The 25430-nt window shown below is 35.7% G+C and overlaps 1 protein-coding gene and 1 non-coding gene across 2 annotated transcripts; both read left to right on the plus strand.

Annotated features, from left to right (window-relative positions):
- Positions 1–482: 482 nt before the first annotated feature.
- Positions 483–2824, plus strand: LOC125103126 (60S ribosomal protein L26-like). Its single transcript, XM_047734988.1, has 2 exons — positions 483–516; positions 2379–2824. Exons 1-2 carry the CDS (start codon positions 483–485, stop codon positions 2774–2776), a joined length of 432 nt encoding a protein of 143 aa, XP_047590944.1. The 3' UTR covers positions 2777–2824.
- On the plus strand, positions 2330–2393 carry LOC125090008 (small nucleolar RNA SNORD42). Its single transcript, XR_007124134.1, has one exon. It is a non-coding gene; the product is annotated as a small nucleolar RNA SNORD42 (small nucleolar RNA).
- Positions 2825–25430: the final 22606 nt, after the last annotated feature.

The following is a 25430-nucleotide window of genomic DNA, read 5'->3' on the forward strand; positions in this document are numbered from 1 at the left end:
CCAATGTTTCTTCCTCTGCCTAAAATATTAGGAGAGAATAACTTGTCTAAAATCACACAGCCAGATAATTGCTGAGTCTAAGCCTTTCACTTGTTTTTTCAACTTGACTATCCTCCCCACGTATAAGTACATTTATATATCTCTTCCTTAGGGGGTACAGTTCTTTAGAATAGGGGCTCAGTCATTATTTCTGCCTTGTATCCACCAAAGTGTTTCTTGCATAACGTGTTGTGAGTCCTTTAATAGCAGTGATAGTCCCTTTTTACCTTTGTCATCAGAGTCAAGAATAATACACTTTGTTGAATAGATATGCAGGTTGATAGATGGGTAGATGGATGATTTTGACAGAATTCTTAACCTGCTTTCTGGCTGTGGAACTAGTTTTTTATCAAGGCTTTAAAACAGTGAAAGGCACTAAGGTTTTCTTGCCCTCATGCATCTGGGAACCTGATCCTGAGATTTCCTTCATGCCATGCATGACCATGGAACACCTCTGCACATCAGCTTCTCTCACAGGTAAAGGAGTCTGAAAACTGCATTTTTCCATCACAGGATTGTTGTGAAAGCCAGTGGTGTTGTGTTTGTTAGAATACTTTGAAAATGATCATCAAAATAGAGAAGAATTCAACAAAGTATGGAAGTAAGCGAGAGAAGGAATGTGAATTAAATGAGGATTGGAAAGAAAGGAAAAAGGAAATTAAAAGAGAGAGGGGAAAAAAAAAACACCATGCCGAAGAAAGAATACTACAATTACTCCATCTCAAGGTTTGTTGGGGTGGCCTAATTCACAGGTGAATGAGTAAATGGACAGCATGGGGAGGTGATACCAAATTTTGCTGAATCTGGTGGGCCTGGCCTTGAAATCTGTTCCAGTACTCACTGGCTATCTCTTTGAGCAAATCATATAAGATTATTGAGGCTTTAATTCCTGACTGATTTATTACCCCAGGTTTCTGGAGGTGCGGGGAGCTCATGAAAGAGAAAGGATTTTACATAATGTAAAGTGAAGTGCTAAGGTAAGTTAATACACCTACAATTGACATTATATCACACTCTACAGTAGCTATCAGTTTAAAGTCCCTGTTCTTTACGATGCCCACAGATGAAAGTCCCATATCTTTAAAAAAAAAAAAAAAAAGAAAAGAAAAAGGCTTTTCTGTCATCAAATAAAGGCCATAACATGCTGTTTCCCCATCATAATCAATCCTTTTGTCTCTCAAGCCAAGTACTTGTTGGAGCTTCCCCGACATTTCACACAGCCTTGTCTGACAAAGAAGGTGCCATACCAGCTCACTCATCTTACCATGTGGTGTTCAGTTTTCTATCTCTGTTTTGGGGATAAAGCCCAGGAAGGTAAAAGAGAGAGTAAGTGAAATATACAAGGTCCCTCTACAAGTCATAATTAGCAGAAAACACTAATCTGAGAAACTCCCTCACAGACCAGAAAGTTGGAAAGCAATGTGAAACAAAGTTTTCACATGTAATCATTCATTCACTTTGACTTTGGAATTTTCCTTTTCTAAAATATTATGGGTATTAATTTTTTCTGGGATTTTCTTCCATACTTATTGCTGTTTCACTTAGCAAGTCAATGCACTGACTTCTGTTATGTAAATATATATAAAGATATATATTTACTATATATAATATTTATATAATATTTTATTTTACATATTTATATATTATATATTTGATATTTTATATGTAATAAATATATAATATACATAACATATATTATAAATATGTAAATATGATTTCCCTTTTTAAAAAAGATTTATTTATTTATTTACTTTAGAGAGTGAGAGAACATAAGCACAAGCAGGGGCACAGAGGGAGAGGGAGAGAGAATCTCAAGCAGACGCCATGCTGAGCCTGGAGCCTGATGCAGCGCTTGACCTCACAACTCTGATCACAACCTGAGTGGAAACCAAGACTTGTACCCGGAACCAACTGGCCACCCAGGAGTCCCTACATATGATATTTTCAGACTTTCATTGGAACTTGCATCCAGTGACATTTAATTTTGAGTAAACAATATTGTTACCATTGGGAGCATACTAATAGCTGTTTGTCAACGTTTAAGAAAAATGTCCAATTATTAAAATCAATAAAAAATAGATTTAATAGAAATACCTGGGTAAGAAAGGAAAGGAAACAATCATTTCAAATTTTCATGTATTGTAAGGTATTAGTCTTTATAGTAAACAGGGTACTGTTATACCTATTTCCTTTTAATTGAAGATAAATCTGACATTCAGAGGGATAAGTAACTTACCTAAGGACACATGGCCAATCAAATTATTAACCTGGAATTTAAATCCAGATCCATCAGCATATGATGGAAAAATTTTAACCTGAGACTTGTGATGTCTTCAAAGGAACCACTGATGCACGTGTGGCCTGGTCCCACATTCGCAGGAAGATCATGTCCTCCCCTCTTTCCAAGGAGCTGAGGCAGAAGTACAACGTGCGCTCCATGCCCATCCGGAAGGATGACGAAGTGCAGGTTGTGCGAGGACACTACAAAGGTCAGCAGATTGGCAAGGTCGTCCAGGTCTACAGGAAGAAGTACGTCATCTACATTGAACGAGTGCAGCGAGAAAAGGCGAATGGCACAACCGTCCATGTGGGCATTCACCCTAGCAAGGTGGTTATCACTAGACTAAAACTGGACAAAGACCGCAAAAAGATCCTTGAACGGAAAGCCAAATCTCACCAAGTAGGAAAGGAAAAGGGCAAATACAAGGAAGAAACAATTGAGAAGATGCAGGAGTAAAGTAGTCTTCTCTGTGACTTGAAATAAAAACTGTTAAAATGAAAAAAATAAATAAATAAAAAAAAATAAATCCAGATCCATCAGAAAATAGACCTTTCCTCCATTCATAAATAAGCATCCTTTCTTACTGGATTAGTGAGGATTTACTGGATTAGTGAGGACTCTTTGGGTTGGAATAAACAGAAAACCAACTTAACCTGGGTCCATTTAAATATGGGAATACTTTCTTAGAGATAATAATGGACATTGAAAAAAAAGACTCATTAAGGCCATGCTTCAGATTTTATCATTAGAGAAGAATTGTGTCTAAAACCCTAGTTCCAGTCTGGGAAATCCTGGGGAACATTTCTGACTCCTACTGGTGTTGTAGCCACCTATGTACTAGAACAGGTCAGTAATGTAGGCGCAATGATTGGGCTCAGGGATGAGTAAATCCAAAAGGAGCATGTATGTCTGTGAGTGTGAGTCTGTGTGTGAACAAGTGTGTGTATTTGTGTAGGATGAGAGGGATAAGAGTCATTGAGATCAAATAACAGACACCCACTACAACCACTTCTAAGTTGAACCATGATCCAAGGAGCAGGCTAATTGCAAACTTATTTTTTTAAGTCCCAAATTATTTACACACCAAGATAAGTATAGATTTTGATCTAAGGAAACCTAAATATTTATGATTTTTTCTTTTAACATGTAAGTATTAAGAACACAAAAATTTGGTGAAGAGAAAGTGAAACATGTATCTTGGTCAAGTAACAGAAAGCTCTATTTATGTTTGAATTATCTAAATATTTATCTAAAAGTTTAGTTTCCTGTACTGTTAACTGCATCATTAGATCATTACTCATGAGTACCTAGCCCTGTTTACAATTGATTCTTAAATTTTTCTGCATGCATACAACAGGTTCTTACTTTACAAATGTTCAATATTGTCTGTCAATTTCAACTCAACAGTCATCAGTGCCCATTTTAAAGCAGTTTAACCTTCTATGTTTTGGTGCAAGTGTCAGTCTGAACTAAAAGGATATCATTGCAGTAGCAGTGCTATTATTTCCGGTATCCAGGAGTGAAAGTACAATTATAATTGCTAACAATCTGAAGTGCTTATAAAAGCTCTCCTAGAAAGCAAACCACTCCGGAGCATTAAATCCTTCTGTAATCTGTTTTTAAATTTCTGTCCAAATGTAAGCAAAAGAAGAAAAATAAAAAATCCCTTCCATGTTTGTGTCATTCCCTGGGGTTAAATACCCTAACCAGGGAGAGGAGTGCTTGGTGCTGATAGTTTCTCCACAGTGTGCTTTGTCAAAGTTCACCCCATTCATTCTGGAAAATGATAATTAATGGATTCTGTTCCATTGTCCTGTCTGAAGGCCTGAGGGCCTACTTGAAACAGACATTCTTATACAAGAGTTCTGTTTACTGTACCTTAATAATAGCTCAGCATTTTCAAAGGAAAATTCACAAAGAGAAAAAAAATTTGTGCTGAATGGAGGAAAGATGAAATTGTTGACAATATAAAAGTATCAGAAAAGACCACAATATTGAAGTTGTTAACAGATTTTTTAAAAAAATACCATTAAAAGTTAAGCAAAACAATGATGTCTCAGGCATTCTGCCAAAGAAATCCTGAGTGGACATATATATTTTTCTTAGTGAACTTTCATGAGAACATGAACTTTATGAGTCTGACACTTTTAAATTATATTCAGTGTCATTTAAAAGAGGGTACATTTCAGCCAGTTTTGGAGCATATGCAGTATTGCTTTGCAAGTGCTATTCATTAGACTGTTCAGGCATTCTACCAGATTAAAAATCCAAAATGCCAGCTGTCATCAGATCTGTGATCAGTAGCTTCTACACAACAGGTGAAGCCATGCAGCACTGAAAAGTCACAAAATGGCAACATAACATCCTTGCTTCTCAAAAATATTCTTGGAAGCATAACTGGATCAAAGGAGTCTTATATTCCACGGGTACCCTTTACAAGGATATTTTTTGTCCACCCACATCAATGTGAACACAAAACAAACCCAAAACATGGTTTCACTTGTCAACTCTTTCGAATGTATCTTTCTGATAAACTCCAGACGTTTACTTTGAGAGTTAGAAGTTAATTACTCATCATGATGAATGGTAACATAGTGGCACAGGGAATGATGAGGGTTTGACGAAGAGTACTTCATAGAGATTTAGGACTAAAAACTGTAACATAGAATAACCACTGGAAAAAAAGATATAGAGGGATATAATAGAGAAAATGGCATACATTAGACCTCACCAGTTTCAAAAAAATCAGACTTCACTATTGGAGACACCACACAAGGAACAGACATGATCTGAGGAGAGAGCAGAAACCGTATAGAAACAATGTCCAGAGAGTAACGGTTCACATTGTGTGTATTTTATTATTCACAAAGCATTTTCATGTTTGTTATCTTGTTTGATCTTTACAATGATACTAGATGATAGGTGTTATTAACCAATTTTATACCTGAGGATATTGGAATTCTCTAGTTGACTGGGAAAGTAGTGTATGGCAGGGAATTATACAGAGTTGGGAAGGAAATACATTGCAATGAATCCCAGATTTGCCACTAAATGTGTGACTTAATCACTTAAAATCTCAGGATGCTGTTTCTATATCTGAAAATGAAGAAAGTGATGATTCATATCTTTTGCTGACATCCTCAGATAACTTTGTAAGCAAAAGTGCTCTGGCCTTTCTGGAGAATTTTTTTTTTTTTTCCTCTTGGTGGGAGGTAGCATAGGGAATCAAATTCATTGACTCAAGAAAGAAAAATTTCATGGTCTGTGTGGCATGTTGCAGGCAGGTCCAGATATAATCTAGGACTCTTCTTACAGACCCAAAGTCTCTCCCTGGCAGGCCAAATCTGATAGGTTCCACATTCCACAGAAAGGTCTCATACAGCCCCTGCTTTATGAATTCAGAGTGGTCAGTCCTTGTTTTATACCAGGCATGACTTAATAATGAAGCATTCTTTCATATTTCAAGTCACTTAAATTAAAATATAAAATAAAATATATAAAATACAATTTATATTATATAAAATAAAATATAAATTTAGGTCTTGGTGATTGATGGATGGATCCAATGATTACCTATTCATTTATACTATTATCAACTAAGTCTTTGCAAAATAGGCCAGGCATGACACCTGACATTTGTGAATGTTATATGATTTGATCTTCCCAAAAAATATTCAATTGCATATTTTACATTTCATAGAAGATAAAGCTGAAAGTCTTCTGGAATTCTGGGATAGCTATGGTATATTATCTTCTTAAATATGAAGAGCCAGATCTTACAAGGCAAACAGTTGTTTGGAGTTTATTGAAAATTGCTCATCTTCTTTCAAGAGTTTTGGGACTATTTGATGTTGCTCCATTTAAAAGACATAGGTATCGCCAGTGGTTCTGAAAGAGTCACTGTGAATACATTAATCTTAGAAGTGCTTGCTGAACTCTAGACTTCCTAGGTATTACATAAAATTCCTGTCAGTTGATTGGACACAAGGAACCTAAGACTTATACAGGCTCTGGGTGGTAGAGTGGGCCAGGCAGACAGTATCAGGATAATATGTGAGCATTTTGATTGCATGGGTACATATGACTTTTTTTTTTAAGATTTTATTTATTTATTTGACAGACAGAGACCACAAGTAGGCAGAGAGGCAGGCAGAGAGAGAAAGAGGAGGAAGCAGGCTCCCTGCTGAGCAGAGAGCCCAATGTGGGGCTCGATCCCAGGACCCTGGGATCATGACCTGAGCCGAAGGCAAAGGCTTAACCCACTGAGCCACCCAGGCGCCCCACATATGACTTTTAAGAGAACATTTGATTATCTAAACCTAGAGGAAGTAAATGGAAATGGGGAAGATTAAAATAGTGAATGGAGGATTTGCAAAGTCAGTTCTTTGCTGCATTAAATTTTCCTTGGTCTCATTTGCAAGGAATCCTAGACTTTTGGGAAATATGCACATTCCTAAGAAAATTGACACTGTCATGTAAATGCCCAAACCTTCACCTTGTAAATAGGCAGGCATGGGCAAGGACTTGTTTACTAAAAACTAGGACATTGGTCTCAGTTTTATTTTACTAGTCTCCTCTGGAGAATTTTGGACCACAGGGTATATATACATTAAATTAAAAAAAAAAATAGCAGGGGCACCTGGGTGGCTCAGTGGGTTAAAGCCTCTGCCTTCAGCTCAGGTCATGATCTCAGGGTCCTGGGATCGAGTCCCACATCGGGATCTCTGCTCAGCAGGGAGCCTGCTTCCTCCTCTCTCTGCCTTCCTCTCTGCCTACTTCTGATCTGTCTCTGTCAAAGAAATAAATAAAATCTTTAAAAAAAAATAGCAAAATGATGAATTCTAAACTTCTTGTGCTTCTAGAATGAAGAAATCTAATGTATTTTGTTGTTGGATTCTTTAGTATTAAAAGAAACATTCTGAGTGTTACATCGATTCTAAAAGGAAAACATGTTATGTTAACCTGGATCTTGCTAGCAAATGTAACAATTCCTGAATATTCATATAATAATAATAAAATAATAAAAGTTTTAAAAGCTATACTTTACTAAAACTAAAAATTAGATACTAGGTCAAGTACCTCTTCTACTTTTTGTGAGGGATTTGCAAAATAAATTATTAAAGTAAATATGTAACTAAAGACAATTCTTCCTAATTCAATTACAATGTTCTTGCATGTTTTAAAATGACCACGTAGGCAGAGAATAGCCGTAATCACAATTCACAAAGAGGACAAATCTCCTGGAGAATTTCATAAAATGTCAAATTGCTCTTATCTATTTACCGAAGTGGGACTTTTATTAGAAAACCACTTGGCTAGCCACGATGTAGCTGCTTAATATTCTTGAAAACTGCATTTCTTTTTAAAATAAGTTATATAGCTACAACTTAATTAATCAGAAATTAGAAAGTATTTTTCTTCACTTTTAGCTATAATGCAATGTTTTCCAAATTATGTTTCTTTTCATTGGAAATTAAAATTCTGGGAGATTTTCTTAAATTTATAGGGGCATAAAAGAAAAAAGATCCCATAATCAAATCGAAGAACACTTCCATATTATATTATTCTTTTTGAGATTCATAATGCACTTGAAGGTTAAAGAAGCTTGGACATGTCCTTCATGTAAAACCAATTGATTTTATTTGAATCCAGAGTATATCTCATATCCCTCCCTCTACTAGTCCTTAACAGCACTTTATATCTGTATCTTCTCACACATGTATGGTGACAGCATCACTAGCATTGATCTCTACTTCTGTTCAGGTCTCCTACTATTCACTACACAACTATTGATGCCATTTTAAAATATAAGTCAGATCTCATCATTTCCTTACTTAAACCATTTAATAATTCAAGCACTTTTCATTGTATTTCAGCTAAAACTGTATCTTCACTAGGTCTTCAAGAAACTTCATCAGTGGTTATAAAGGAAGTCCTGATATATTTTTTTCTTTTTTCTTTTTTCTTTTTCTTTTATGTAACACAAATGCTTGATTTAAGGTTTGATTACCCAGATATCCACTTCAAAGATAGCTATTTGGAATTACCCCTTACTAGCCACAACTAGATGAAGACCCAGGCCACTTCCTCCCACTGAAGCTCCTTTTTCTCAGAGATATTGTTTAGATTAGGTAAGTGACATTTGGGACACTTGTCTTTTCCCATTCTTTAAATTCCCACTTTCATCTTTTAAATTCATCTACACAGAGAGAGCTCACAAAACACTAGGCCCCCACCTTCAACCCCAATAAAATTAGGGCCCGAGGACCATGCTTTTCTCTCTGTTTCTATCTTTACCTTGCTGTGAGGTCCCTTGTGTGTTATGTAATTTCCAGGTCTTATATGTAATAAATCTTTATTTTTTTCTAAGTTTCCCGATGGTTGTTTCTTCTTTTTTTTTTTTAAATTTTATTTTTTATAAACATATAATATATTTTTAACCCCAGGGGTACAGGTCTGTGAATCGCCAGGTTTACACACTTCACAGCACTCACCATAGCACATACCCTCCCCAATGTCCATAAGCCCAACCCCCTCCCAACCCCCCTCCCCACACCAAACCTCAGTTGTTTTGTGAGATTAAGAGTCAGTTATGGTTTGTCTCCCTCCCAATCCCATCTTGTTTCATTTACTCTTCTCCTACCCCCTTAACCCCCCATGTTGCATCTCCTCTCCCTCATATCAGGGAGATCATATGATAGTTGTCTTTCTCCGATTGACTTATTTCGCTAAGCATGATACCCTCTAGTTCCATCCACGTCGTCGCAAATGGCAAGATTTCATTTCTTTTGATGGCTGCATAGTATTCCATTGTGTATATATACCACTTCTTCTTTATCCATTCGTCTGTTGATGGATATCTAGGTTCTTTCCATAGTTTGGCTATTGTAGATATTGCTGCTATAAACATTCGGGTGCATGTGCCCCTTCGGATCACTACGTTTGTATCTTTAGGGTAAATACCCAGCAGTGCAATTGCAGGGTCATAGGGTAGTTCTATTTTCAACATTTTGAGGAACCTCCATGCTGTTTTCCAGAGTGGTTGCACCAGCTTGCATTCCCACCAACAGTGTAGGAGGGTTCCCCTTTCTCCGCATCCTCGCCAGCATCTGTCATTTCCTGACTTGTTAATTTTAGCCATTCTGACTGGTGTGAGGTGATATCTCACTGTAGTTTTGATTTGTATTTCCCTGATGCCGAGTGATGTGGAGCACTTTTTCATGTGTCTGTTGGCCATCTGGATGTCTTCTTTGCAGAAACGTCTGTTCATGTCCTCTGTCCATTTCTTGATTGGATTATTTGTTCTTTGGGTGTTGAGTTTGCTAAGTTCTTTATAGATTTTGGACACTAGCCCTTTATCTGATATGTCATTTGCAAATATCTTCTCCCATTCTGTCAGTTGTCTTTTGGTTTTGTTAACTGTTTCCTTTGCTGTGCAAAAGCTTTTGATCTTGCCTTTGGTGATGTTCCTAGGAAGATGTTGCTGCGGCTGAGGTCAAAGAGGTTGGTGCCTGTGTTCTCCTCAAAGATTTTGATGGATTCCTTTCTCACATTGAGATCCTTCATCCATTTTGAGTCTATTTTCGTGTGTGGTGTAAGGAAATGGTCCAACTTCATTTTTCTGCATGTGGCTGTCCAATTTTCCCAACACCATTTATTGACGAGGCTGTCTTTTTTCCATTGGACATTCTTTCCTGCTTTGTCGAAGATGAGTTGACCATAGAGTTGAGGGTCTATTTCTGGGCTCTCTATTCTGTTCCATTGATCTGTGTGTCTGTTTTTGTGCCAGTACCATGCTGTCTTGATGATGACAGCTTTGTAATAGAGCTTGAAGTCCGGAATTGTGATGCCACCAACTTTGGCTTTCTTTTTCAATATTCCTTTGGCTATTCGAGGTCTTTTCTGGCTCCATATAAATTTTAGGATTATTTGTTCCATTTCTTTGAAAAAAATGGATGATACTCTGATAGGAATTGCATTAAATGTGTAGATTGCTTTAGGTAGCATAGACATCTTCACAATATTTATTCTTCCAATCCAGGAGCATGGAACATTTTTCCATTTCTTTATGTCTTCCTCAATTTCTTTCATGAGTACTTTATAGTTTTCTGTGTATAGATTCTTAGTCTCTTTGGTTAGGTTTATTCCTAGGTATCTTATAGTTTTGGGTGCAATTGTAAATGGGATGGACTCCTTAATTTCTCTTTCTTCTGTCTTGTTGTTGGTGTAGAGAAATGCAACTGATTTCTGTGCATTGATTTTATATCCTGACACTTTACTGAATTCCTGTACAAGTTCTAGCAGTTTTGGAGTGGAGTCTTTTGGGTTTTCCACATAGAGTATCATATCATCTGCGAAGAGTGATAGTTTGACTTCTTCTTTGCCGATTTGGATGCCTTTACTTTCCTTTTGTTGTCTGATTGCTGAGGCTAGGACTTCTAGTACTATGTTAAATAGCAGTGGTGATAACGGACATCCCTGCCGTGTTCCTGACCTTAGCGGAAAAGCTTTCAGTTTTTCTCCATTGAGAATGATATTTGTGGTGGGTTTTTCATAGATGGCTTTGATAATATTGAGGTATGTGCCGTCTATCCCTACACTTTGAAGAGTTTTGATCAGGAAGGGATGCTGTACTTTGTCAAATGCTTTTTCAGCATCTATGGAGAGTATCATATGGTTCTTGTTCTTTCTTTTATTAATGTGTTGTATCACATTGATTGATTTGCGGATGTTGAACCAACCTTGCAGCCCTGGAATAAATCCCACTTGGTCGTGGTGAATAATCCTTTTAATGTACTGTTGAATCCTATTGGCTAGTATTTTGGCGAGAATTTTTGCATCTGTGTTCATCAAGGATATTGGTCTGTAGTTCTCTTTTTTGATGGGATCCTTGTCTGGTTTTGGGATCAAGGTGATGCTGGCCTCATAAAATGAGTTTGAAAGTTTTCCTTCTATTTCTATTTTTTGGAATAGTTTCAGGAGAACAGGAATTAGTTCTTCTTTAAATGTTTGGTAGAATTCCCCCGGGAAGCCATCTGGCCCTGGGCTTTTGTTTGTTTGGAGATTTTTGATGAGTGTTTCAATCTCCTTACTGCTTATGGGTCTGTTGAGGCTTTCTATTTCTTCCTGGTTCAGTTGTGGTAGTTTATATGTCTCTAGGAATGCATCCATTTCTTCCAGATTGTCAAGTTTGTTGGCGTAGAGTTGCTCATAGTATGTTCTTATAATTGTCTGTATTTCTTTGTTGTTAGTTGTGATCTCTCCTCTTTCATTCATGATTTTATTTATTTGAGTCCTCTCTCTTTTCTTTTTGATAAGTTTGGCCAGGGGTTTATCGATCTTATTAATTCTTTCAAAGAACCAGCTCCTAGTTTCATTGATTTGTTCTATTGTTTTTTTGGTTTCTATTTCATTGATTTCTGCTCTGATCTTTATGATTTCTCTTCTCCTGCTGGGTTTAGGGTTTCTTTCTTGTTCTTTCTCCAGCTCCTTAAGTGTAGGGTTAGGTTGTGTACCTTTCTTGTTTCTTGAGAAAGGCTTGTACCGCTATATATTTTCCTCTCAGGACTGCCTTTGTTGTGTCCCATAGATTTTGAACCATTGTGTTTTCATTATCATTTGTTTCCATGAATTTTTTCAATTCTTCTTTAATTTCCTGGTTGACCCATTCATTCTTTAGAAGGATGCTGTTTAGTCTCCATGTATTTGGGTTCTTTCCAAATTTCCTCTTGTGATTGAATTCTAGCTTCAGAGCATTGTGGTCTGAAAATATGCAGGGAATGATTCCAATCTTTTGATAATGGTTGAGACCTGATTTAGGACCAAGAATGTGATCTATTCTGGAGAATGTTCCATGTGCACTAGAGAAGAATGTGTATTCTGTTGCTTTGGGATGAAATGTTCTGAATATATCTGTGATGTCCATCTGGTCCAGTGTGTCATTTAAGGCCTTTATTTCCTTGTTGATCTTTTGCTTGGATGATCTGTCCATTTCAGTGAGGGGAGTGTTAAAGTCCCCTACTATTATTGTATTATTGTCAATATGTTTCTTTGATTTTGTTATTAATTGGGTTATATAGTTGGCTGCTGCCACGTTAGGGGCATAGATATCTAAAATTGTTAGATCTTCTTGTTGGATAGTTCCTTTGAGTATGATATAGTGTCCTTCCTCATCTCTTATTGTAGTCTTTGGCTTAAAATCTAATTGATCTGATATAAGGATTGCCACTCCTGCTTTCTTCTGATCCGATGGTTGTTTCTAAGGGCATTTTACAATCATAGGAACCACAAAGTTTGATCAAGTGGTAACATTGGTTAGGAAAGGGGAGATATCTGTGGGAAGCTCACTGGGGCCTAGATGAGTACCTCTAGATATTTCTAGCACATAGCATTACTATGGATAGACTTAGGCACAAAAACAATGATACTCAAATTTGAAACATGCATCAGAATTCATTGAAGATCTTGTTAAGACAGAGTGCTGGGCTGCACCACCAAAATTTCTTACTCTGTGGATCTAGATCAGCCTCAGAATTTACATTTCTCATAAGCTTCCTAGGGATGTTGTTGATGCTGGTACAGGAACCATATTTTCAGAAACACTTTTTTTTTCCATATGTTTTGGTCCCTCGTTATGTCTCTGACCTGGTTCCCCAAACTCTGCCCCTCTGTGACTAGGATCCAGCTACACAGCTTCTTTCAAACATACTTTTCTTCTGAAATCTCTTGTCATACACATAGACATGGCTGATTTCTGTCTTTAGATTGAAGGACAAATATCACATCTTCAGACTCACATCTCCTGACCACTGATTTTAATTTTTTTCTCCTATCTTAACCTGTAGCAATTGATTTTTTTCATATCACCCTGTTTTATTTAACTTATACCAATTATAACTCTGAAATTCCTGTCAATCTCACTATAATGTAATCCTTGTGAGAACAGGGAACCTTATCTGTCTTTCAATGCTCTGTCTTTAAGGCTTAATTTGGACATAGTCTCTTATTTTCAAAAAAATCTGTTGGCAGATTATGGGACACTAGTTATTTAGAATATAATTTAGGAAATGTTGGCTATACTTGATGGGAAAATAGTGCTTTAACTTCTGATGTGCAGCTGTGAAGTTAGGGAGCAGTCCACAAGACCACCCTCCCTTCTGGCAATGACTGCTGAGTTCAAAGATCTCCAAGATTGAGTAATTTGCCAAAGAATACTCTCAGAACTCACTGAAAGCTATTATACTTACAGTTATGTTTTGTTTCAGTAAAAGGACACAGATTAAAATGAACCAAGGGGGAATAAATGTGGGGCAGAGTTCAGAATTCCAAAGGTGGAATTTCCAAATGTCTTTTGTCTATGAAGTTATACACAGCATCAGCTCCTCCCAGCAATGATGTGTAGCAGCACACATCAAGTACTGCTGACCAGGGAAGCTCATCTGAGACTTGATGTCCAGAAGTTTGACTGGGGCTTGATCACATAACAAGCAGGGTCAATTTTCCATGTGGCTGAGTTTCCAGCTCTTCCAGAGGTAGAGCAGAAACTTTGTGTCCTAAAGGACCCATAATAAGTTGTCGACTATGGAGCATGGCCTAAAGACTGCTGGTAAATATACTCTCATTAGGAGGGCATCACCTCCCAGGAGCTGAAGACAAATGTCAGAACTTTTGGGTAAGTTTAAGTCTTCACTGCACAGTAGCTCTAAAAATTAAGTGATAACATATGCATGTCATTTCTACACACAGAAATCCCTTTGAGAACTTTATCAACTAATTCTTCCTTTGCTCATACACTTACTCATTCACTTGACGTTATACTTATTGAATGCCAAACTAAATCCTTTTCCTCAAAGAACTCAGATTCTTATAAGGAAGACAAACATGTAAACAATTACTATAAAAGAAATACAAGGGTTTTGGAGTTGTACTGGGACTGAGCAACTTAGACCAGGACAGAGGTGGGAGGAAGTAGTCAGACAAAGATATCATGGGACTGTGTCTTCTAAATTGTGTAAGAATTTTAGATCTTAGTTTATTATCTATGACATGAAGCAAGAGAACTATGTGGTTGACATTTCAGTAATGCCTCTCAATTCATTTACACTGCCCTGTAAGCACCTGCTTCTGTAATCCCTTCACACACCCTGGGCTTGCCCATGTGATTTGTAGATACTTGAAAGTCCTTTTTCATTTCAGACTTTTTAAATTGATATTCTCTGAGAACACTGTAAAAAATAAACTTGAGCTAACCGGTTAGAATAAAAAAGGACCATAAGGAGGAGAACCAAATCACTCTGGCTAATAGCCTCTCAACCACCAGACATAGGACTAAAGCCACCTAAATCATTCTGTCATGAGCCCACTCACCTGCCAACCACAGGACAGCAGAAATCAGCCAAGTGGCTTGGACCAGAAGAATAAGCTACCCAATCAAAACAACTTGTGAGCAAATAAAAAGGCTGTTTTAGGACACCATTTTTGTGGTGTTGTGTGAAGCTACATAGAATAGACAGTATGATAAATTATGTTAATCTTGGATCATATAGAATATAAAATCTTTGGGGCGCCTGGGTGGCTCAGTGGGTTAAGCATCTGCCTTCAGCTCAGGTCATGATCTCAGGGTCCTAGGATTGAGTCCTGCATCGGGCTCTCTGCTCAGCAGGGAGTCTATTTCCCACCCCACCCACCCCCCGCCTACTTGTGATCTCTCTCTGTCAAATAAATAAATAAAATCTTTTAAAAAATAAAGAATATAAAATCACAACATTTTATATTTCTAATCCTAAATAAGTTTATTCTAGATTGTGCAGCTGATAGGGATGAAATATGCCAAAACATTTTAGTGATTTTTATTCCAGGAAATATGTCATCTTTTGTGCTCAATTATCTCTTCATTGGGTCCTAATGTCCTCTTAAAATGTGCTTATATATGAAAACAAATAATAAAGACTATATTAAAAATTCCAAGAATAAAATGTTTTTCATGACATGATCTAGAATATTGCTTGCTTCCATTTTTCATGCCTAGCTGATACCATAACTCTAGTAAAAGTCTCCAAAGTTATAAATAAGAATGTTGCCTTCAGAATGCAATTATGAACATTCTCTTTCTAACCCATAGCTTATTTACAAAACACATTAATTAAATTATTTAAAAATCCACATGCCTTTCCAATTTTTACTCTGTTCAAATGTTTTCTCACCCTTCCAGAATCTATCTGTATAGAAAAGTACAATAAAACTTGTTTGAGATGGGGCCCCTGTGTGGCTCAGTGGGTTAAAGCCTCTGCCTTCAGCTCAGGTCATGATCCCAGGGTACTGGGATCCAGCCCTGCATTGGGCTCTCTACTGGGCAGGGAGTCTGCCTTCCCCCTCTCTCTGCCTGCCTCTCTGCCTACTTGTGATTTCTGTCTGTCAAATAAATAAATAAAATTTAAAAAAAAAAACTTGTTTGAGAAGAAAAAATTAAAAAAATATTTTGGTGTTATTTTTGATGAGAAAAAGAAAATATTAAGCATCTTGCAGAAAACAGTTTCCAGAGAAATTTTGGAGTCCCTGCATGTCCCTCAGAGAAGTCTCCAGTAAGCATCTGAACTTTTCAAAGATTATCTAAGGCAAACTGAAAAGTGAAATCTTGAATTTCCTCCACTTGCTTCAGTCTTCTTCAGGTGTATCCAGAAGTACTGACATCTTGCCTTTTACTGGGTTGCCAGCTTGAATTTTGAAATGAGACCTGATTCACAAAGCCTAAGAGAGAGTAGAAATAAAGCCTTCTACAAAACAAAGTTGATACAAGAGTTTTCCCAGTGGCTTTAAATAAATTCTGGGGTTCAAAATGTGTCTCTTTGAAATAAGTATCCATCTAACCATTTGTTGTTTAAGATTTAGTGACCAACTGTTATTGTTGATGTTGCCATAAATTTGGAATTCCTGAACTCCATTTAACAATTTTCCTTTTAGAGAAGCCTTGAAATTGCATGTTGATTTGCTGCATTGAGTCTTGATTGTGGAGAATGGTTATTTTCAGCCAGCTTTTGCCTTGAGTTCCTTATGATAATAAATGTTCTATAAGCCCACATTCTTTCCATTTCAATCTCAGAAATCCTGTGCAGGTGTATATGGTTGTATGAAATAAACCAAGATGTAGTCTATTGAATTTTTATTAAAATTAAAATATAACACAATGCTCTGGCCATGTGGTTTTTCAGAGCTAGCAACTATCTTTCCTGTCAAGGAAAGAGATGGATAAATAGGGAAAGGTATTTACATTCTCTTGAGCGTTATGTCAGGCCCTTCAAAATGCTTCCTTTCTTAACCCTTCCAACCATTTGGTTAAAAAAGTTATAATCAGAAATAATGAAAAAAAAAAGAACTACAGAGATTAAATAAAAAACTTGACTGAAACTATTGGTTTTGAAAGAAATACAAATATCTGGTTCTTATAAATACCTTAATTTTAGGATGATATTCTTCCAACAGATTTCACTAAAGCCTTAGAGGATGAATATTCACTAATGAATCCCTCTTTTAGTATTCAAAAGAAGGAATAATGTGTATGTCTCTTCTTAGTAAGTTATTTACAAATTATAAAAATAATACACAACTATATACAAATTAGAAAGTATTGAAAGGGAAAATGAAGATATATATTTATATATATACAAGTTATTTAGGAGTCATGTGTTTAAAATTACTATCTATAAAATACTGTTTGATATATTGCTTGATTACATTGATTTTCTTCTAATTTATTGTTTCTTTTTTACTTTTTTTTTTTACTTTTTACTATCTATACACAGAAAATGTATGAAATTATAATTGTTGAGCTTGGTGAATTAATACAAAATGAACATACCAGCAACCCATCACCAAAACCAAGAAACAGAACATTAGAACATTCTGGGAGCACCTAGGTGGCTCAGTCAGTTAGGAATCTGCCTTTGGCTCATGTCATGATCCCAGGGTTCTGGGATCAAGCCCCACATGGGGCTCCTTGCTCAACAGAGAGCCTGCTTCTCTCCCTCTGCATGCCGCTTCTCCTGCTTGTACTCACTCTCTCTCTCTCTCTCTCTCTCTCTCTGTTAAATAAATAAATAAATAAAATCTTTTAAAAAAAAAAAGAACAGAACATAGTCATTCCAAAGCCTCCTTCATGTCCCTTAAAATTCTTACCTCCTCCTTCTTGTCTACCCTCATCACTATCTCATAATTAAGCTTTGCCTGTTTTTGAACTTCAATAATGGAAATAGGCTACATGTGTTCTTTTGTTTATAGTTTCATTTACTTGGCATTGCATTGAAGATATCAGTCTATATTGCTGTATCTAACTTTAGTTCTTTCATTGTCATTGCTGTATAGTCCACGGAATGAAGATGCTACAATGTATTTATTTACTCTGTGCTGTTTTGCTGTTAATAAATGCTCTCTTTAGATGTAGGTGCACATATACCTACACACATAAAATTTCTTAGGGATATGTGATTGAAATGTTGATTAATACAGCAAGGAAAAAAAAACTAATAAAGTAGTTGTACGTGTTTATAATCTTGCTAATAGTAATATTCCATGTCCTCACAAAAGTAATATTCCATGTCCTCACAAAATCTTGGTGTTGTCAGTATTTTTAATTTTAGTCTTTTGGGAAGGTATGTAATAAATGGCTTCTTGTTTTTATTTAAACTATTCCTTTTAAAATGTGCATTTTTTTATGTTTATTGACAATTTGGATAAAGTTTTTATTGAAGAGGCTATTAAAATCTCCTAGCTACATTTTCTATTGGATTTTTGGTTTTCTGTTACTGATTTGTAAGAATCCTTTATATATTTGGAGTTTAACTTAGTAGTGTATGCTGCAGATATTGTTTTTGCTTTAGCATAGACAATGGGGAGAAGAAGATGTTGGGATTTTTAGATCAAGTAGAATCTTGAAGGTCTTAACATTATATTATAAGTATGGTGTGCAAATTTTGATCATGGAAGCAAGAACTTATCAGAATTTTGAAGGGTCCTTTTGGCCATTTACTAGAATATAAAGTTGAGGTAATATAAGGTAGAGACAGGAAGAGAAGTTATGGCATGGCTGTTTCTGAACTTCTCCTTCCAGGGTTATTTTATATTTTGATTAAAAAACCTGTACATGAATTTTCTGACAAGTTTTATTCACAATTGCTCCAAATTGGAAGTAACCAAGAGGTCTCTCAGTAAGCAAACTGATAAACTGTGATACATCCATATAATGGGATATTACTTGGCAATAATAAGAAATGAGCTATCAAGCCATGAAAAGAAATGGAGTAGACTTAAGTGCATATTGTTAAGTAAGTGAATACGTTTGACTGAGTGAATGTACCAAAGAGTAAAAAAGCCAGTCTGAAAAACCTACATACTGCATGATCCCAATTATATGATTTTCTGAGAAAGGCAAAACTATGAGACAGTAAAACGATTAGTGGTGACCAAGAGTCACAGTGGGGATGGGTAAGGAATAAATATGTGGGGAAAGGGGATTTTTAGGTGGATGAAACTAGTATGTATACAGTATCGTGATGGATATATTACATTATACATTTATAACAAGGGTGAACCCTAAGATAAGCTATGGACTTTAGTTAATGTATTATCAGTACTGGATCACTAACTGTAAAAAAAAAAAAAGATATCCTATCAATAAATGATGTTAATAATAGGTAACCTAAAGAGAGGGGACAGGGAATATATGGGAACTCTGTACTTTTTTTTCTTTTTAATATTTATTTATTTGAGAGAGAGAGAAAAAAGAAGAGAGAGAATCTCAAGCAGACTCCCCACTGAGTGTGGAACCAGACACAGGGCTTGATTTCACAAAACACTAATATCATGATCCTGAGATCATGACCTGAGCCAAAATCAAGTGTTGGATGCTTAATGGACTGAGCCCTCTGGGCACCACAAAGGAACTCTGTACTTTCTGCACAATTTTACTGTAAACCAAAAACTACTCTCAAAACAAAGTATGGATTTAAACAGTAATTAATTAATAATTGATAAGTAAATAATGTAAATATATGTACACATATATTATTTAAATTTATACTTTATATATATATTTGAAGATATCTAGTAAGGTAGGAAGGTAGATAGGCACCACAGACAAATTCAACAGACAAGCATTAAATTAATAAAAGAACTTGAAACAAGATGAAATTAATATCTATAACAGAAAATATTCCAATTTTATGTTAAAATGATAAAATATAATAAACAGAAGATATGAATATCCAATTAAAAAAAAACAATGGCCAGTAAACATTTACAAAAATGTTGAATCTTAATAGTAGAAAAGGTGAAAATTAAAGCAATAATGATATATCACTGAAACCCATCTGACCACAAAGATTAGGAGAGAAAACATTTACTATTGAATGTAATTCAGAAAATGGGTTCTGTAATATGCTGTTGGGGAAAACCAATTGATAAAGACATTTGAGAATTCTGTCTGGCAGTAAATATTAAAATTAAGAATATACAAACTTCAAACCTAGAAATCTCATTTATGAAAATCTACCTTTCAAAAATTAAAGTGTACATGAGAAAAAAATACATACAAAATATGAGTATTACATGTAAAGTGATAAAAATACATATAATGGGGTTTCTGTTGCTAGAGAAATGGTAGAATAAATTGCAGTTTGGTTTTAAACTGTAGACTTAGAGAAATATTAATAATCTGGTCTTAATAAACCTAAAGCATTCTCTTTTTTTTTTTACAAATTTTTAAATTTAACTTCAATTTATATAACATATACAGTATTATTAGTTTCAGGGGTAGAATTTAGTGATTCATCAGATGCGCTTAACATCCAGTGCTCCTTACAACAACTTCCCTCCTTAATTCCCATCACCCAATTATTCTTTCTCCCCACCCACCACCTTTCCAGCAACCCTCAGTTTGTTTCTTTGAGTTCAGTATATTTTATGGTTTGTCTCCCTCTCTGTTTTCATCTTATTTTATTTTTCTTTCCTTCCCCTATGTTAATTTGTTTGGTTTCTTAAATTCCACGTATGAGTAAAATCATATTGTATTTGTCTTTCTCTGACTGACTTATTTTCCTTAGCATCATATACTGTAGTTCCATCTATGTCATTGCAAATGACAAGACTTCATTCTTTTTGATGGCTGAGTAATGTTCCACTGTAAATATATACCACAGCCTCTTTATCCATTCCTCTGTCTATGGACATCTGAACTCATTCCATATTTTGGCTATTGTGGACATTACTGCTATAAACATTGGGGTGCAGGTGCCCCTTCAGATCACTACATTTTTATCTTTGGGATAAATCCCTAGTAGTGCAATTGCTATATCATAGGGTACTTCTATTTTTGACCTGTGAGGAACCTCCATACTGATTTCCAGAGTAGCTGTACCAGTTTCCATTCCCATCAATAGTGTAAAAGTGTTCCCCTTTCTCTGCATCCTGTTGTTTTCTGAATTAACAACACCTGTTTCTTTTTTTTTCTGAGTTGTTAATTTTAACAATTCTGATAGGTGTGAGGTAGTATCTCATTATGATCTTGATTTGTATTTCTCTGAGGCTGAGTAATTTTAAGCATTTTATCACCTGTCTGTTGGTCATTTGTATGTCTTCTTTGGAGAAATGTCTATTCATATCTTCTGCCCATTTCTTGACCAGATTTTTTTGTTTGATAGTTTCTTTAGAGATTTTGGATACTCTGATAAGACATTTGCAAAGATCTTTTATTCTGTAGGTTGCCTTTTAGTTTTGTTGACTGTTGACCTTTGCTGTGCAAAAGCTTTTAATCTTGATGAAGTCCCACTAGCTCATTTTTGCTTTCATTTCCCTTGCCTTTGAAGACATGTCTAACAGGAAGTTGCTGTGGCCAAGGTCAAAGAGGTTGCTGCCTGTGTTCTCCTCTAGGATTTTGATGAATTATTGTCTCACATTTAGGTCTTTCATCTATTTTGAGTTTATTTTTGTGTATGGTGTAAGAGAGTAATCCAGTGTCATTCTTCTGCATGTGGCTGTCCAATTTTCCCAACACCATTTGTTGAAGAGACTGTCTTTTTTCCATTGGACATTCATTCCTGCTTTGTTGAAGATCGGTTGACCATAGAGTTGGGGGTCCATTTCTGGGTTCTCTATTCCTGTTCCATTGATCTATGTGTCTTGTTTCTGTGCCAGGATCCTCCAGTCTTGATGATTACAGCTTTGTAATACAACTTGAAATCCAGAATTGTGATGCCACCAGCTTTGGTTTTCTTTTTCAACATTGCTTTGGCTATTGGGATCTTTTCTGTATCCATACATATTTTAGGATTGATTGTTACAGCTCTGTGAAATATGTTGATGGAATTTTGACAGGAATTAGTTGAATATGAAGATTGCTTTGAGTAGTATATATATTTTAATAATATTTGTTCTTCCAATCCATGAGCATGGAACGTTTTTCCATTTCTTTCTATCTTCCTCAACTTCCTTCATGAGTGTTCTATAGTTTTCTGAGACAGATCCTTTGACTCTTTGGTTAGGTTTATTCCTTGGTATATTACAGTTTTTGGTGCAATTGCAAGTGGGATTGATTGCTTGATTTCTCTTTCTTCTGCCTCATTATTAGTGTATAGAAATGCAACTGATTTCTGTGCATTGATTTTATATCCTGAAACTTTGCTGAATTCCTGTATCAGTTCAAGCAAATTTTTGGTGGAACATTTTGGGTTTTCTAAAAAGACAATGATGTTGTCTGCAAAGAGTAAAAGCTTGATTTCTTCTTTGCTGATTTCAATTCCATTTATTTATTTATTTATTTTTATTTTTATTTTTATACTTTGCTGTCTGATTGCTGAGGCGAGGACTTCCAGTACTATTTTGAACAGTGGTGAGTGGACACCCTTTCATGTTCCTAACCTTAGGGGAAAAGCTCTCAGCTTTTCCCCATTGAGGATGATATTCACTAAGGGATTTTTATATATGGCTTTTATGATACTGAAGCATGTTCCCTACTTGGCAGAGAGCTTTTTGTTTTTTATCAAGCAAGGATGCTGTTTTTTGTCAAATCTTTTTCTGTATCTATTGAGAAAATCGTATGTTCTCATCCTTTCTTTTATTTATGTGGTGTATCGCATTGATTAACTTGCAGATGTTGAAATACCCTTGCAGCCCAGGATTAAATCCTACTGGGCTGTGGTAGATAAAACTTTTTAATGCACTGTTGGATCCTATTAGCTAGTATATTTGTGAGAATATTTGCATTTATGTTCATCAGGGGTATTGGTCTGTAATTCTCCTTTTTAATGGTGTCTTTGGTTTTGGAATCAAGGTAATGCTGGCTTTACAGGAGGAGTTTGGAAAACTTCTTTCCATTTCTATTTTTTTAAACAGTTTCACAAGAATGGATATTAATTAGTCTTTAAAGGTTTGGTAAAATTTTGCTGGGAGGCCATCCCTAGACTCTTGCTTGTTGGGATATTTTTGATTCCTGATTCAATTTCTTTGCTGTTTATGGATCTGTTCTGGTTTTCTATTTCTTCCTGTTTCAGTTTTGGTAGTTTATATTTTTCTAGGAATGTGTCCATTTCTTCCAGATTGTCTAATTTGTTGGCATACATTTGTTAATAGTATTCTTTTATAATTGTTGTATTTCTGGAGTGTTGGTTGTGGTTTCACCTCTTTCATTCATGATTTTATTTATTTGGGTCCTTTCTCTCTTGCTCTCTCTCTCTCTCTTTGATAAACCTGACTAGGGGTTTATCAATTTTGTTAATTCTTTCAAAGAACCAGCAGCTCCTTGTTTTGTTTATCTGTTCTATTGTGTTTTTTTTTTATTTCTGTATAATTGATTTCTGCTTTAATCTTTACTATTTTCCTATATTATTAGTTTTATTTGCTCTTCTTTTTTTAGCTTCCTTAGGTATAAGGTTAGACTGAGTGAGTATATGAGACTTTTCTTGCTTCTTGAGAAAGGCCTGTATTACTATATACTTCCTGTTAGGACTGCCTTTGCTGCATCCCAAAGGTTTTGGGCTGTTTTGTTTTCATTTTCATTTGCTTCCATGCATTTTTTTAATTCTTTTTTTTTTTAATTCCCTGGTTAACCCATTCATTCTATAGTAGGATGCTCTTTAACCTCCATGTATTTGTGGTCCTTCCAAATTTTTTCTTGTGGTTGATTTCAAGTTTTAAAGCACTGTGTTCTGAAAATATACATGGTATAATCTCAGTCTTTTTATACCAGTTGAGACCTGATTTGTGACACAGTATGTTATCTATTCTTGAGAATGTTCCATGTGCACTGGAGAAGAATGGATATTCTGCTACTTTAGGATGAAATCCTCTGAATGTATCTTTTAGGTCCATTTGGTCCATTGTGTCATTCAAAGCCCTTGTTTCCTTGTTGATCTTCTGCTTAGATGATCTGTCCATTGCTGTGAGTGGGTTGTGAATGTCCCATACTATTATTGTATTAATGAGTTTATTTTTTTTATTAAGTGATTTATATATTTGGCTGCTCCCAAGTTAGGGGCATAAATATTTACAATTCCTAGATTTTCTTGTTGGATAGGCACTCTTATTATGATATACTTTCCTTTTTCATCTCATATTACACTCTTTGGTTTAAAACCTTGTTTATCTGATATAAGGATTGCTACTCCAGATTTCTTTTGATGTCCATTGGCATGATAAGTTGTTCTCCACGCCCTTATTTTCAATCTGGAGGCATTTTTGGGTCCAAAATCCATCTATTGTAAACAGCATATTGATGGGTCTCTCCCTTTATTTGTTTTTTAATCCATTCTGATACCCTGTGTCTTTTGATTGGAGCATTTAGTCTATTTATATTAAAAATAATTATTGAAATATGTGAATTTAGTGTCATTATATTGCCTGGAAAGTAGCTGTTTCTGTAGATTGTTTCTATTCCTTTCCAGTCTTTCTTATTTGGGGGCTCTCTCTTTGCTCAAAGGAACCCCTTTAATATTTCTTGCAGGGCTGGTTTAGTGTTCACAAATTCCTTTAGTTTTTGTTTGTCCTGGAAACTTTTTGGTGGAACATTTTGGGTTTTCTAAAAAAAACAATGATGTTGTTGTCTACAAAGAGTAAAAGCTTGATTTCTTCTTTACTGATTTCAATTCAGCAAAAAATCTCTTTTTTTTTCTTTTTCAGATATTTTTTATTTTTTTTATTTTTTATAAACATATAATGTATTTTTATCCCCAGCAGTACAGGTCTGTGAATCGCCAGGTTTATACGCTTCACAGCACTCACCATAGCACATACCCTCCCCAATGTCCATAAGCCCACCCCCCTTCTCCAATCCCCCTCCCCCAAGCAACCCTCAGTTTGTTTTGTGAGATTAAGGGTCACTTATGGTTTGTCTCCTTCCCAATCCCATCTTGTTACATTTATTCTTCTCCTACCCCCTTAACCCCCCCCATGTTGCATCTCCTCTCCCTCATATCAGGGAGATCATATGATAGTTGTCTTTCTCTGATGGACTTATTTCGCAAAACATGATACCCTCTAGTTCCATCCACATCACCGCAAAGGGGAAGATTTCATTTCATTCATTTCATTGACGGCTGCATAGTATTCCATTGTGTATATATTGTGTATATATTGTGTATATATACCACATCTTCTTTATCTGACAGCCTTACTGGATAACGTATTTTTGGCTGAATATTTTTTTTTTCCATTTAGCACATTGAATATGTCATGCTGGTCCTTTCTGGTCTGCCAAGTCTCTGCACAGACTCTGCTGCCAGCCTTATGTTCCTAGCCTTGTAGGTTAAGGATCTCTTTTCTTGAGCTGCTTTAAGGGCTTTCTCTTTATCTTTGAAATTTTCAAGCTTTACTATTATATGTCAAGGTATTGACTTATTTTTATTGATTTTTAGGGGAGTTCTCTCTGCCTCCTGAACTGAAATGCCTATTTCCTTGCCCAAGATTAGGGAAATTCTCAGCTATAATTTGTTCAAGTAAACTTCCTACCCTTCTTTTCTGCTTTTCATCTTCTGGTACTCTTATTATCTGGATATTATTTCACTCTATGGAATCACTGATTTCTCTAAGCCTCCCTTTGTGATCCAGTTTTTCTTTCTCTCTTCTTTTC

This window comes from Lutra lutra, chromosome 1, assembly GCF_902655055.1.
Source record: "Lutra lutra chromosome 1, mLutLut1.2, whole genome shotgun sequence".
In the NCBI taxonomy this organism is placed as follows: domain Eukaryota; kingdom Metazoa; phylum Chordata; class Mammalia; order Carnivora; family Mustelidae; genus Lutra; species Lutra lutra.

Excerpts from the sequence above, each read along its gene's own strand:
- LOC125103126 (XM_047734988.1), top strand. The coding sequence starts at position 483 with ATGGAACACCTCTGCACATCAGCTTCTCTCACAG. Across the intron at positions 517-2,378 it reads CACATCAGCTTCTCTCACAG|GAACCACTGATGCACGTGTG; the intron begins GTAAAGGAGTCT and ends ATGTCTTCAAAG.